Genomic DNA, 14,123 nt, shown 5'->3' on the forward strand with positions numbered 1-14,123 from the left:
ACAATATTGTTTAGATGTAAGAGATTTTGTTTTCCATATAACTAGCTATGGGAAGTAAGACAGGCGTACCTCACAGATTACAGAGAAAACTAAACAAGGGTAGCAAAGAAGCATGACTAAATCAAGGACATATAACTTGGAATGTCATCTGCATTAATATTTTGTGTATCATAGGTGGATTTCAAAAATTCATCTCCACAAACAAGACCCTTATTCTATCATGACGATTCTGAGATATGTGAGCAGAGGTATATTTTGACTTTGAAACCCAAGTGCTTCAAGACATTCAATGCAATACAGGAAGACAACATTTCTAAATACGTACGCATTCTTATAGAGAAGGCCTGCCATTAAATTTTTGGAACAATTCTTTTTTCAAAAATAAATTAATCCATTTCAGAATCTCATCCCCGAAAATAAATACTTGCAAAGAAAAAGTGCCATTGCAGTTGGTGTTACTACTACAAGGCTCTGCCAAAAGCAATCACTGTGCCATCTGGTTTGACAAAGTGAGAGCGCCAAAGAGTAGCCATTCAAGTAACAGCTTTTTATCTCCATCAGTAAACTCACTGCAGATTACTATGGTCGGGATTCAAAACCTGACTAATCTGGGAATCAAGCCACACTCCGTAGCTCAGCTGACTCCCTGCTAATGTGCATCTTGAGTACAGCCTGCTCTTTCTTAATCTAATAAATTACCCTCCTGCAAAATGAGCCTGTTCTGGGAACAATCAGACAAAATCATGTCGCCACTGCTGTTGCCTCTCATTCAGGCGATCTTACACACGCTCCGTGACAACTGGGAGTGGGTCACTTCAGGATTCACCCGAAAGTTGCTTCAATATGGTATCTTTGCTTAATGAGAATCGGATCGTTTAGCCCAAGATTTTGTAAGAGGCAAATGACTTTCACCTCTTGACCATGTATTCAAATTTACTTGGCACAGACAATAAGAGAGTGAGAATCATTATTGCAGAAATGTGCAGCAGTGTCAATGGTAATTAATAGTTTACTGAAGCCAAATTGAAATAGGCTAAACAGCTGGGGGGGGCCCACAAAACCTTTCCAGTTGGCCTTCCAATAGTCCTTTGACTGAGAAACGGTTGTTTTATTTTAACTAAATATGCTTTAGAAAAAACCACCACAGTAAAAGAGCTGCTGTCTACTTTTCACATGACAATATCAACAAGATACTAAACAACACCATGAAACTAAGAAGGCACAGCCTTCCAAAGGAACCAAAGTGTTGACCCTGTGGATTTATATACTGAAGAGTCAAACTGAACTGTTCTTAGGGTACACGTTCGATTTTAAGAAATCATTCCAAAAATCTAGCCTCAGGGACTCCAAGAACAATCTACACATTCTCATAAAGACAAGATGTACCCTTAAAATAAAGGTGACATTGTGTGCCAACTATACCTTGTTAAAGTAAAAAGACTAGGGTCAGGACAGGAATCAGAGATACTACAGGGATAAATACTAGGAAATGACATTTGTTTACACCAAAAAGTGATGAAAAATTAATAAGCAATCCTAGATCTAGAAGATTCCCATTTGGTTACTTTCTCAGGTAATGATATTTGGCCTTCACTACCTCGGCAGCAGGTTCAGACTCCTAGTTTCTGGGTACGTGGCAGCAACATTTCTGAGGCAGTTATCTGCCTGAGGTCAAAATTCTACCCATAGCATTTGGAAAGGAAGCAATCGCTCATCATAACAATGTCGCGATTGCATACATGAAAAGAGGGAAAGAAGAATCTGAGGACGTTGAGAACATCCTGACTTCTCTAACATAGGCAGGTGTTCTGTGCTCCGCTCTGACACACACTTAAGTTTAAATTTAACCGTAGCAGCTGTGTAAGAAACAACCTCTTCCCCCTGAAGTGTTTCTTGATTAACTCCCTGGAAGACAGAGCATTTCTAATCCTGTACTCCAAAACTTTGGATCATTACGGCTCACTGCCCTTACAGTGCTTTTGCCGCCTTCACGACCAAATAGCTGTGGGGTTGGAAGTGACCGTAACATTTCATCTAGTCCATGCCCTCATTTCACAGTCTTCTATAAGCTACTTTCCTCTTCAGATGCCGTGGTCGTAATGGTAACACTCCCAGCTACTCATCAGCGTGGCCACGTCCCTCTCGCTCTGTTTACTTCAAAGCCAAGTTCTGGGGAGCCCAGAACCACTGAAGTAAATGCTCCTGCCCCTACTTCTAACTCCCCTCATGGAACGCCTCAGAAGCTGGGTTGCCGAGACATAAAGTGTTGTATTCGGGTGATCCCCTAAAGCTGTACAGTGAAGGGAAGACGTTTGGGAGAGTTTGAACTGAGGTAACAAACTTACTCGACGTAGTATGTCCCGTACTGTGGGTCTTCTATCTTCTCCCAGCCATAAGGAAGTTCTGGGGGGGAAAAAAAGGGAGTAAAAAGCCAGATTCGAAACCAACAGAGAAGAATTCACCATGAGTGAATTTAAGTGTCTTTTAGTTCATGCCACTCATATTTGGGAGACCGGCCAAAAGCTGAGGATTTGCTTTCAAAAAACAAACAGGGGTTGGGTCTGACTGGCTTCTTCAGGAGCTAGCGAGTGTCTCAGCAGGTAATTAGGAGCCCAGAACAAAAGATGACCTTCAACTCAAACGTGTTTACCTGAATCAGAAGCCATAAAACGTTAAATATTTAAAAAATCGGCTGGTGTAGATCCTTCATTTAAACAGCTTGATAATGTCAGTGCAAGACACACTAGCCCTCTGGTTCAGTACAAGCAGCAGCTGCTTGTTCAGTTCTTTGCCATTATACGTAAGACTTGTCAATTTTGTCTGTTATTCTGCCCCACTCTCCCCCTAAAAAAAAGTCCAGCCTTGGATTTTTTTCCTTTCAGATGAGCAATTGAGATTTCCTTTACATCTAAGAAAATACCCACTTTCCCTTGCATTAACTTGAACTTTGGAAGGAAAATGTGAAATAATGACCACAGTCCCTTTGTAGAATCTATATTTGTGTCTGGTAACAAAGAACTATCTTACATAGGATTATTATTTTTTTTTTTAAGAATTTTATTTATTTACTTGACAGAGAGAGATCACAAGTAGGCGGAGAGGCAGGCAGAGAGAGAGGAAGGGAAGCAGGCCCCTGCTGAGCAGAGAGCCCGATGTGGGACTCGATCCCAGGACCCTGAGATCATGACCTGAGCGGAAGGCAGTGGCTTAACCCACTGAGCCACCCAGGCACCCACATGGGATTATTATATATTATTCAATCCAGGTAACTGACCAGTGAAATAGACCTAGAAAAACTGACAGTAGGTGAATATCTGATAGCTTAAAAAAAAAAAAAAAAATCTGGTCTCTACAAAAGAAACTGACCCTGTCAAGAAAGAACCCTCTTTTCTTTCCCACTGTTTTCCAAGTTAAGGCTTCTGAAGAATCATTTTATTAGTAAGACATGGATTCACTTGGCAGGAATGTTCCTAGCAGGTGGTTTTAGTGCTAACAATTTATACATAGGAGCCAAGCAAAAAGGAGTTGTTTTCTTTTGTTAAAAAAAAACCCACAGTTACACGCTATGATGATCCATACCTTTTTTTTTTTTTTTTTTTTTTATTTATTTATTTATTTATTTTTATTTCCAGCATAACAGTATTCATTATTTTTGCACCACACCCCGTGCTCCATGCAATCCGTGCCCTCTATAATACCCACCACCTGGTACCCCAACCTCCCACCCCCCGTCCCTTCAAAACCCTCAGATTGTTTTTCAGAGTCCATAGTCTCTCATGGTTCACCTCCCCTTCCAATTTCCCCCAACTCCCTTCTCCACTCTAAGTCCCCATGTCCTCCATGCTATTTGTTATGCTCCACAAATAAGTGAAACCATATGATAGTTGACTCTCTCTGCTTGACTTATTTCACTCAGCATAATCTCTTCCAGTCCCGTCCATGTTGCTACAAAAGTTGGGTATTCATCCTTTCTGATGGAGGCATAATACTCTATCCCCAGGGGTACAGGTCTGTGAATCACCAGGTTTACACACTTCACAGCACTCACCAAAGCACATACCCTCCCCAATGTCCATAATCCCACCCCCTTGTCCCAAACCCCCTCCTCCCAGCAACCCTCAGTTTGTTTTGTGAGATTAAAAGTCACTTATGGTTTGTCTCCCTCCCAATCCCATCTTGTTTCATTGATTCTTCTCCTACCCACTTAAGCCCCCATGTTGCATCACCACTTCCTCATATCAGGGAGATCATATGATAGTTGTCTTTCTCTGCTTGACTTATTTCGCTAAGCATGATACGCTCTAGTTCCATCCATGTTGTCGCAAATGGCAAGATTTCATTTCTTTTGATGGCTGCATAGTATTCCATTGTGTATATATACCACATCTTCTTGATCCATTCATCTGTTGATGGACATCTAGGTTCTTTCCATAGTTTGGCTATTGTGGACATTGCTGCTATAAACATTCGGGTGCATGTGCCCCTTTGGATCACTACGTTTGTATCTTTAGGGTAAATACCCAATAGTGCAATTGCTGGGTCATAGGGCAGTTCTATTTTCAACATTTTGAGGAACCTCCATGCTGTTTTCCAGAGTGGCTGCACCAGCTTGCATTCCCACCAACAGTGTAGGAGGGTTCCCCTTTATCCGCATCCTCGCCAGCATCTGTCATTTCCTGACTTGTTTATTTTAGCCATTCTGACTGGTGTGAGGTGATATCTCATTGTGGTTTTGATTTGTATTTCCCTGATGCCGAGTGATATGGAGCACTTTTTCATGTGTCTGTTGGCCATCTGGATGTCTTCTTTGCAGAAATGTCTGTTCATGTCCTCTGCCCATTTCTTGATTGGATTATTTGTTCTTTGGGTGTTGAGTTTGCTAAGTTCTTTATAGATTCTGGACACTAGTCCTTTATCTGATATGTCGTTTGCAAATATCTTCTCCCATTCTGTCAGTTGTCTTTTGATTTTGTTAACTGTTTCCTTTGCTGTGCAAAAGCTTTTGATCTTGATGAAATCCCAAAAACAGACACATAGATCAATGGAACAGAATAGAGAGCCCAGAAATAGACCCTCAACTCTATGGTCAACTAATCTTCGACAAAGCAGGAAAGAATGTCCAATGGCAAAAAGACAGCCTCTTCAATAAATGGTGCTGGGAAAATTGGACAGCCACATGCAGAAAAATGAAATTGGACCATTTCCTTACACCACACACAAAAATAGACTCAAAATGGATGAAGGACCTCAATGTGCGAAAGGAATCCATCAAAATCCTTGAGGAGAACACGGGCAGCAACCTCTTTGACCTCAACCGCAGCAACATCTTCCTAGGAACAATGCAAAAGGCAAGGGAAGCAAGGGCAAAAATGAACTATTGGGATGATCCATACTTTTATTTTCAATTTCTTTTAAAGTGTTTTCCTGCTAGGATCACACACACACACACACACACACACACGCAATGTATACTAGACAACAAGTAGGCTTAGAATATATTCAAAGCTTTATTAATTTTCTCCCACTTAGCGTAGTTTTGATGCACTGACTTTCTAGGTAAAAATTTCACTGTAATTTAGCTGACTAGATATACGAACTGTTATGTACTAATAAAGTTATTTCACATTCAGAATAAAGGCAGAGAATAAAAGACTAGCCCCTTGATGAAAGCTCTGAATCACCTTCACCCCTTTTTTCCATCATATTTCTCTGCCCCTCTCTCTCTCTCTCTGTGTGTGTGTGTGTGTGTGTGTGTGTGTGTGTATGATTGGTGGTTTTGAAGCTTGGTGAGTTTTTGTGGTTTTCCTTTGAAGGACCGGGCTGAAATGTCTGAGGTAGAAAAGAAGGGAATAGTTGAAAATGGCTATGTGAAAACAGAATAAAACAGCTGAGAAGAACTGAGGCATTTTTCAGCTCACTTTGATCCTCCACAGCTGTGAAGCAAAGAATTGTCAATTAAGTAAGGATAATAATTTGTGACCAGGTAACTGTTATGGGGAGAAAAGTATTTGTTGGATTGCATGTGTAAAATATGTTCTTTAATAATACTACCAAAGCATTACCATTAAGCATCCTCCATGAAAGAGATTTTTTTCTTTAATAGGGAGTTTCTTGAAATACCTCGGGAACTGAGTGGTGCTGAGTGAGGCTGGGCCCTATTACGGCACCACAATTAGATTTATGCTTTGTTTTTAGAAAAGTCTAGAGAGCTGCAAGAACTGTAGAAACCATGTGATATCTAAAAAACTCACTAAAAATAATGTATTAATACTTAAAAAGGATAAAAGATCAACATAAATATATTTCAGCATTAATCTGGAAGTTGATTCAGCATTTTAATTAGCAACTAACAGAAAAAGCACATCCTTTTTTAGGACAGTAAATAAAATGGTAATTTATTCTCTGGGTTACTTTTAGTTATGGCTTTAATTCCTCACCACTGAGAGCCTTAGCCAGTTTTCTGTAGGGCAGATTAATGCAGATAAAGAAGCGGTTATTATTTACCCATTCAAAATAAAGTTAATAAAAGTAACACTAAAACACCCAGCAGTTTTATACATTATCCAGTGGGTCAATTAATTCACTGGCTTCCTTCCCTTTTTTCCTCTCCCTCTCTTCCTCCTCTTTTCTTCTTCCTTAGGCAAAAATAATTAGAAACACAACACAGTTCTTGACCTCAAAAAGTTCACAGTCTAAGCAGAAAGGCAGAAAAGATAAATTACATAATAAACACCAGCTTTTGGGGGGTGTGTGTGTGCTGAGAAATGACATCAATTGCCTGGTAAGCTATCAAGAAAGCCTTCTAGAAGAGGGTGATGTTTGCGCAGTCTTGGAGGAGGGTTTGGAAATGGGGAGAAGGGGGCCATTCCGACAGGTCAAAGAGCGCTGAAGGGTTAAGAATGGGTGGGATTTTCAGTAATTACAAATAATATGATAGGACTGGAGTGAAGGTTGTATGCAAGGTGCTTATCTCATAGGCAAGCACCAAATCACATTTCTTGAGTGCCACGTTAATGACTGTGATCTTTATTTAGGTGACAATGGAACTGATCATGCTGGACAAAGACAAAATTAAATTTATATTTGAGAAGGATTATGGGCAGCAGTAACAGAGGATGGACTAGATGGCATGGAGAATAAAGACAGACAAATAAGAAAATGGGCAATAGTCTGGACAAGGAGTCTCAAAGGCTGGTACTAAGGCAGTGGTAGACGGAAAGGCGTGGGAGAATGTTCACAGAAGTCAGAGTAACAGGACTCAGTGATGCCCATGAAGACTGAAGGAAGAAAAGAGAAGAGGAAGCCAAGACGATTCCCAGGTTACTGGCTCTTCTGGTGTGAAACAGATACCTTATCAAATACTGATTGAATACCTACCATGAGAATAGCTGTGGGAATAGGAAAGTGGTATTCACTTGGATTTAGAGGCATTTAGGGGACAGATAAAATGTAAAAGGTCCCTGGTACTGTCCTTTGCACCACTGGACACTCAAGAGATGGCAAGCATTTAAGAGTCAGAACTGAGAGAACAAAATAAAGAGGATCCAGTGAGGAGAAAGTTGAGGCTGGGACTGGCTGGGACTCAATGAATTGGGGGGATGTGACGTCACTGTTGAAGGCAGACAAGGCAGGCATACAGGAGACTGAGCTCAGTCGGAAAGGTAACATGTTCGAGGGGCCTCTGGAACATCCTGGCAGAGATATCTCATAATCTTATGGAGACTGAAACCTGGTCCTCAAAAGAGAAATGTGGGAAGATAAGGATTTGAGAGACATTGTGTTTAAAAGCCACAGCATGGGGCACCTGGATGGCTCAGTTGGTTAAGCAACTGCCTTTGGCTCGGGTCGTGATTCCAGGATCCTGGTATCGAGCCCCGCATTGGGCTCCCTGCTTGGTGGAGAGCCTGCTTCTCTCTCTCTCTCTGCCTGCTGCTCTGCTTATTTGTGCTATTTCTCTGTCAAATAAATAAATAAAATCTTAAAAAAAAAAAAAAAAGCAAAACAGGGGTGCTTGGGTGGCTTAATCAGTTAAGCACCTGCCTTCAGCTCAGGTCATGATATCCAGGTCCTGGGATTGGGCCCAGCACCTGGCTCCCTGAGTCTGTTTCTCCCTCTCCCTCTGCCCCTCCCTCACCCCTGATCATGTGCTCTCTCTCTCAAATAAATAAAATTAAAAAAAAAAAAAAAGTCACAGCAGTGGACAAAATTACCTGGATAAATTGTGAGAACAGGTAGAGAATAGAACCGCAGGAATATTCACAATTTAAGGAGCAGATGGAGAAAGTTAAGAATAGTCAGGAGGAAGGGTGTCAAAGACAGGGAAGGGGAGCATGATCAACACTAATAAACACTCTGCAAAGCTGTCAGAACCAAAGGGCTGAAAAGAGACCACCAAATCTGGGAATCCGGAGGCTACTGGTGACCTTAAGACAAGCACTTTCACTGAAAAGGTAGGCGACGGAAGTCAGCATATTGTAGTAGCGGGAAGGAAAGCAGGAGGTGGAGTCCTTAAGAAGAGACGACCTACCTTTTTTTTTCCGAAACTTGGTTGTGGAAAAGACAGTTGAGAACTGTGAGGAGTAGGGTCAAGAGAACGTATTTATCTACTATTGAGATAAGAAAGACCTAACACCATATCTTTCTGGGCTGGAAGCCAAAGCATTCTCCCCAAAACCATTTCTGGCAGTATTAAGCAGCTGGCTGGTTCTACAGCCCATGAATCTATCTTTGTTTCCTCTTGCCCAGATAATATTTTTCTTATTTAAATATATGAATTGCAATTATTTTCTCATTGTGGAGTAGTCAGTTGATAAATCTTTTTTATCATTCCCTAAGCTCCACAATACCATCAACATTTAGTATTTTTTAGCCTTTAGTAAAAATGGAATCTTTCATCATAAAAGAGGTGATCTGGTATAAAATGGGGTCCTGATATTTTATTTTTAGGATAACTATTTAACCAAAGCACTACCTATTTTAGTTGAATGAAGATAGATATGTACATCAATTAAACCATTGGATACACCATCAAGATACAGTTGGGTTCTCGATATCAGAAGACTAGGAAGGAAAAGGGCAAGTTTTAGAAACTAAGGTTTTTCTAGAAGATCTTCAATGTTTAGCAGAATACAAGCAATAAACATCTTAAACTACAAAAACTTACATTTAAAATATCTTCATTATTATTATCCCTTATTGAGCATCTACTCTGCAAAGCACTGTGGAGAACACCAGTGTAAGTCAGATTTAGTGTAGAGGGAAGTAGTGAATTATGGGGCCATTTCCGCCATTCAGGGAGGAGACCAAGTGCACAGCAGAAGTGGTAACGTTGGCTGAGCGTCAAATAGGCTCAGGGGTCACAACTGCGGGGTTCCCACAGTAAGTACCGGTGACCTGAGGAAGGTCTACCCAGCTGTGGGGATGGAAAGTAGCCCTTCTATCAAAAAGTTTTGAACATTCTTAGAATACTAAGTGCAACTGTGGTTGCTCTATCTTAAGAAAGATATAATTAGGATGACCATATAATGACTCCCCACTTTTGAGAGTAAAAGGAGACACTATTATTAATGATGCTGGGACAAAAGGTATAAGCTGGGTTAGTTCTGGGCCAACCAAGACATATTGTCACCTTCAACGTAAAGAGCATTAGGGGGACACATTCATCCAACTTTTCAAATTTCCACAGAGGGGAGAGAATGGGAGACACAGCCCCCTTTCTCTGAGCCCCTTTCCTTTTTTCTCCAAGGAAGAAAGTCTATCCTATCTGACTGGAGACTTTCAGACATGAATTCAGCTTGGCTCAGGGCTTGGCTCTTGAGTTCCCTCACTGTTGCCCGCATACAGTGCAGTCTGGTCTGATGTGCCAGGCCTGCCTTAGGGGAGGTGGCCTTAGCTGATCAGAGAGGCCAGAGAGCCAGACTTCAGCACTCAGCTGAAGGCTGCTTTCTATGGGGTAAAACACCAGTAAGCCTATGTAGGTGCAGAGCTAAAGCCATGTCTGCTCACCCGCTCCCATTCTAACCCATCCCTCTGCTTCCTGGGTCTTATTTCTCTATTGACTCCCAATAGGTGAACAAAGATAGACTCACTATTCATGGCCTCTGCCCAGAGCTTCATACAGATTAAAACATATTTTCAAGGAGACTGATATAATCTGGGGGACAGAGTGGCTTCTTCCCTTCCCCCTTTTCCTTCTCCCCTCCTTCCAAACATTTAGGCCTCTACTGAAGGGACAGGTAGATAAGGAAGACAAAATCATCACTCTTACAGAGTATATGCATCTAGTTACTCTGTAATGTGACACATGCTCCAGTAGAAATATATCCTGTGCTACTGTTGAGCACAGAGAAGAGAACACCTAATTCTGATCTGCAGAGAACGACAGAGGAGGCGACAAAGAAATTAGACTCTAGCTAGAACTGAGCTTAGGAAGAGAAGTAGGTCTGAGTCAGGTGGACACCAGGAGTGAGGCTTGTTCCTGGCTAAAAAGATGGGTACGTGGCAGAGGCAAAGACAAAAATGTGTCATATTTGTGACATGAAAATACTTGGGAGAAAAGAAAGAAAATACTTCAAAAAAGAAATATAGAATATAATTCAACTGTAAACTAGACTTTATTCTGTGACTGTAGGGAGCCATTATAGGTATTTGAACAAGGGAGAAGTGTAAGACAGTTATATTCCAGAGAGTCACAGCCAATGTGGCCAAAGATTTTTGATCATGTAGCCTTATCAGCAAAACACTTAACATGTGCTTCAAGATGTATATGGTTATCCATAAATATGTGTCCCACACTACTACTATGTACATAATAAAGCACACACCAAACAAACAAAAAAAGACATAAAGATGAAATGAATGATTATCATGGTTTTACCTCAATGTGCTTTTAAAAAGCTAACATGAGGTATAGGAAGTACCAGCTCTGCTGTTTACTTACTGTTCGTTTGGGCTTGCATATTTGTATTATCTTCAACAGGCGGTATCTTTGCAGAAATCCTTTTAAGCCACATTTCAGTTGTGTGGGAATTAAAAACTAAATAACAAGGTCTATATATCCTCTTAACTGGGCACAAGTAAACTGTAAAACCTTACTGACTGCCCTTGACAAACGTAATAGTGCTATGTCCATTTTCCCCCCAAGACACTCAGGGTACTGTGCACGATCATCTGACATACAGAATGAGAAAGAGCGCGTTGTCAATCTGTATGTAAAATAGGAGAGAAACTTAGTTTTTTGCCCCAGTAGAATCATTATGAAATTATGAAAAATAAGTTCTAACTGTATAGGGAATAGAGCAAGAGGAGAGGAAGAAGCAGATGTGCCTCTGATCATCTGGCCCAGGGGACAGTGAGCATGACAGAGAGATGGGGTGACTCTGGGAGAAAGATGTCACTTAGTTTTAAATATGTGTATTAGAAATGCTACTAGGGCACTTTTTTTTAAAAAAGTCTCTACGTGTTTTTGGTTACGGAGATAAAGTTGATACAAATTATGTTTTAAAATCAAAACGAAGATAAATTAAAAAATTTAAAAGTCTCAAATGCAGTAGGAAATACAAAAATAGAATTCAAAAGAGGACCATACTAGACATTCAAAAAGGAGGCCAGCTATAGTAGATTAATAGTTAGAGCTCGGACAATAAACACATCCTACCACGGAAACAGGAAAAGGCAAGAGAGGCGAATGGAACAATCAGCGCGCAGGAAAGGGCATGAAGAGCGGCAACAGAGATGTACCTGAGAAGACGAACACCACACTCACCCACTTCAGAAAATCAAATTCTCTGGTATTATCTATTCAAGTTGACCCTTATAGTGGCCGATTTCACCATATGGAACTTTCTGAGGAAAGCCGTATAGAAAAGGGTGGTATGTTATAAACATCCAGCAAAATACAGAGATCTTAAGTGCTCGCTCAGTTTAAAAAAAAAATGAGTTTTGACAATTCATGTGCCTTCCTAACCACCATTCTAAACAAGGTGGAGGACATAGTCATCATTCCAGAGAATTATTTCAATTCACCAACCTCCCCATCCCCTGCTTCATTTTCCAACTTCTATCAGCATAGATGGAGTCTGCCTGTTCTCAGACTTTAATGTGTAAGTGAATATCCATTCTTTTCTGTCTGGCTTCTTCTATTCAGCAAGTTTCTGAGATGGTTATCAACATCTGTTATCTGTTATCTGTTATCAACAGTTTTTTCTTCTTACTGAGTAGTATTTCATTGTATGAATATACCAAAAATTGTTTATCCATTCTTCCGTTGATGGGTATTTGGAATGTCTCCAGGTTTGAGTGATGGATATGGCTGCCGTGATCAGGAAGAATCTTTCGGGGAACGTGGGCTTTCATTTTTCTTGAGACAATGCCTCATGGGCACTGTCCAAAGTTCTTCACAATGTTCACATGATTTTACCTCCCCACCTACGAGTAAAAGTTCCCAGATGCTCTACGATCTCCCTATGATCCTTGAATCTAGCCCTTCCAGGGAGCGTGAATGGCCTCTCACTGTAGTGATGGCTAATGATGATGAGAGCCTTTTCAGGTCCTTCCTGTCTATTCTGCTGTTTTCTTTGATGAAGTGTCCAACTTCTTTGGCCATTTTGAAAAACCACCTTATTGAGGTATATTTTGCATATTATAAAATTAATCTGTTTTAAAAAACGTGTTCAATTCAAGGAGTTTTTATAATTTACTGAGTTGTGCAACCATCACCACAATCCAGTTTTGGAACATTTCTATCACCCCAGTAAGCTCCCTCACGCCATTTAATCTCTGTTCCCATCCTCACCACTGGGCAACCACTACTGCTCTTCCTGTCTCTATAGATCTGCCTATTCCAGACACTTCACATAGATGGAATCCTGTAGTAGTTGGTCTTTTGGGTCTAGTGTCTGTCATTTGGCACAACACACTAAGATTTGCTCATTTTGTTATATGTAAACTATTTCATTCCTTTTTATTGCTGAATACTATTCCACTGGATGATTTTATTTATCCATTTATTATTTGGTGGCCATGTGAACTGTTTCCACTTGGGGGCTGTTATGAATAGTGATACTATGAATATTTACAGGCAAGTCTTTGTGTGGAGATATGTTTTCATTCCTCCTGAGTAGATGACTAAGACTGGAATTGTTAGGTGATGGGGTAAATTTGTATTTAACCCTTAAGAAACTGTCAAACTGCTTTTCAAAGCAGCTGTACCATCTTATATTCTGCCCAGCACTGCACCAGGGGTACCATATCTTCCTGTCCTCACCAACATTTGTTATTATCTGTCTTTTCTGATTATAGTTACTCTAGTGGATATAAAGCGGCATCTCTCTGTGGTTTTAATTTGCATTTCCTCAATGACTAATGATGTTAAGTATCTATACTAGTGGTTGTTGGGCACGTGTAGATCTTCCTTAGTGAAATGTCTATTTAAAAATTTTGCCCATTTAAAAATTTAGTTGTTTGTCTTATTAATGAGTTATAACCATTCTTTACAGATTCAGGATATAATTCGTTTGTCAGATACATATCGCAGAGCCTACAACTTTGTCTATCCATTTTCTTAATGGTGTCTTTTGATGAATAAAAATTTTAAATTTTTATTAAGTCCAATTTATCAAGTTTCTCTTTCATGGTTCATACTTTTTGTGGCCTAAGACATCTTTGCTAATCCTGCAATTAGGAAGTTATTCTCCTAAATTTTCCTCTAAAAGATTTAGGGTTCTCGCTTTTATGGTTAGGTCTTTGAGCCATCTGAAATTAATTTCTGTGTATGGAGTGAGGTATAGTTGAAGTTCATTCTTCCTTACGAATATCCACCCAGTTCTGCCAGCACCATTTGTTAAAGATCCTCCTCTTCTCACTGAATTGGTTTGGCACCTGGGCTATAGATTAAGTGACCACATATGTGTGCATCTATTTCTGGATTCTCTATTCTGTTCCAGTGATCTACTTATCTACCCTTATGTCAATGCCACACTGTCTTGGTTATTGAGCTTTATAGTAACTCTTCAAATCTGGCTGCCTCTGTCCTTTACCTCTGTCCTTTTAAGGACAGTTATCTGGCAAATTGGAGCTATATATATTTTAGAATTGGCTTGTCAATTTCTGCAAGACAGACTCAG

General features: G+C 40.3%; 1 protein-coding gene across 4 annotated transcripts in view; it reads right to left on the reverse strand.

Annotated features, from left to right (window-relative positions):
- The window catches only part of MAGI3 (membrane associated guanylate kinase, WW and PDZ domain containing 3), a 234,645-nt gene that overhangs the window by 47,035 nt on the left and 173,487 nt on the right, over positions 1-14,123 (reverse strand). For all 4 annotated transcript variants that reach the window (XM_032360936.1, XM_032360935.1, XM_032360937.1 and 1 more), the window contains exon 7: positions 2,346-2,403. In XM_032360936.1, the coding sequence (XP_032216827.1) occupies positions 2,346-2,403 (58 nt within the window). The remainder of the gene's footprint in view (positions 1-2,345; positions 2,404-14,123) is intronic.

The sequence above is a fragment of the Mustela erminea genome, chromosome 10 (genome assembly GCF_009829155.1).
Source record: "Mustela erminea isolate mMusErm1 chromosome 10, mMusErm1.Pri, whole genome shotgun sequence".
NCBI classification, from domain to species: Eukaryota; Metazoa; Chordata; class Mammalia; order Carnivora; family Mustelidae; genus Mustela; species Mustela erminea.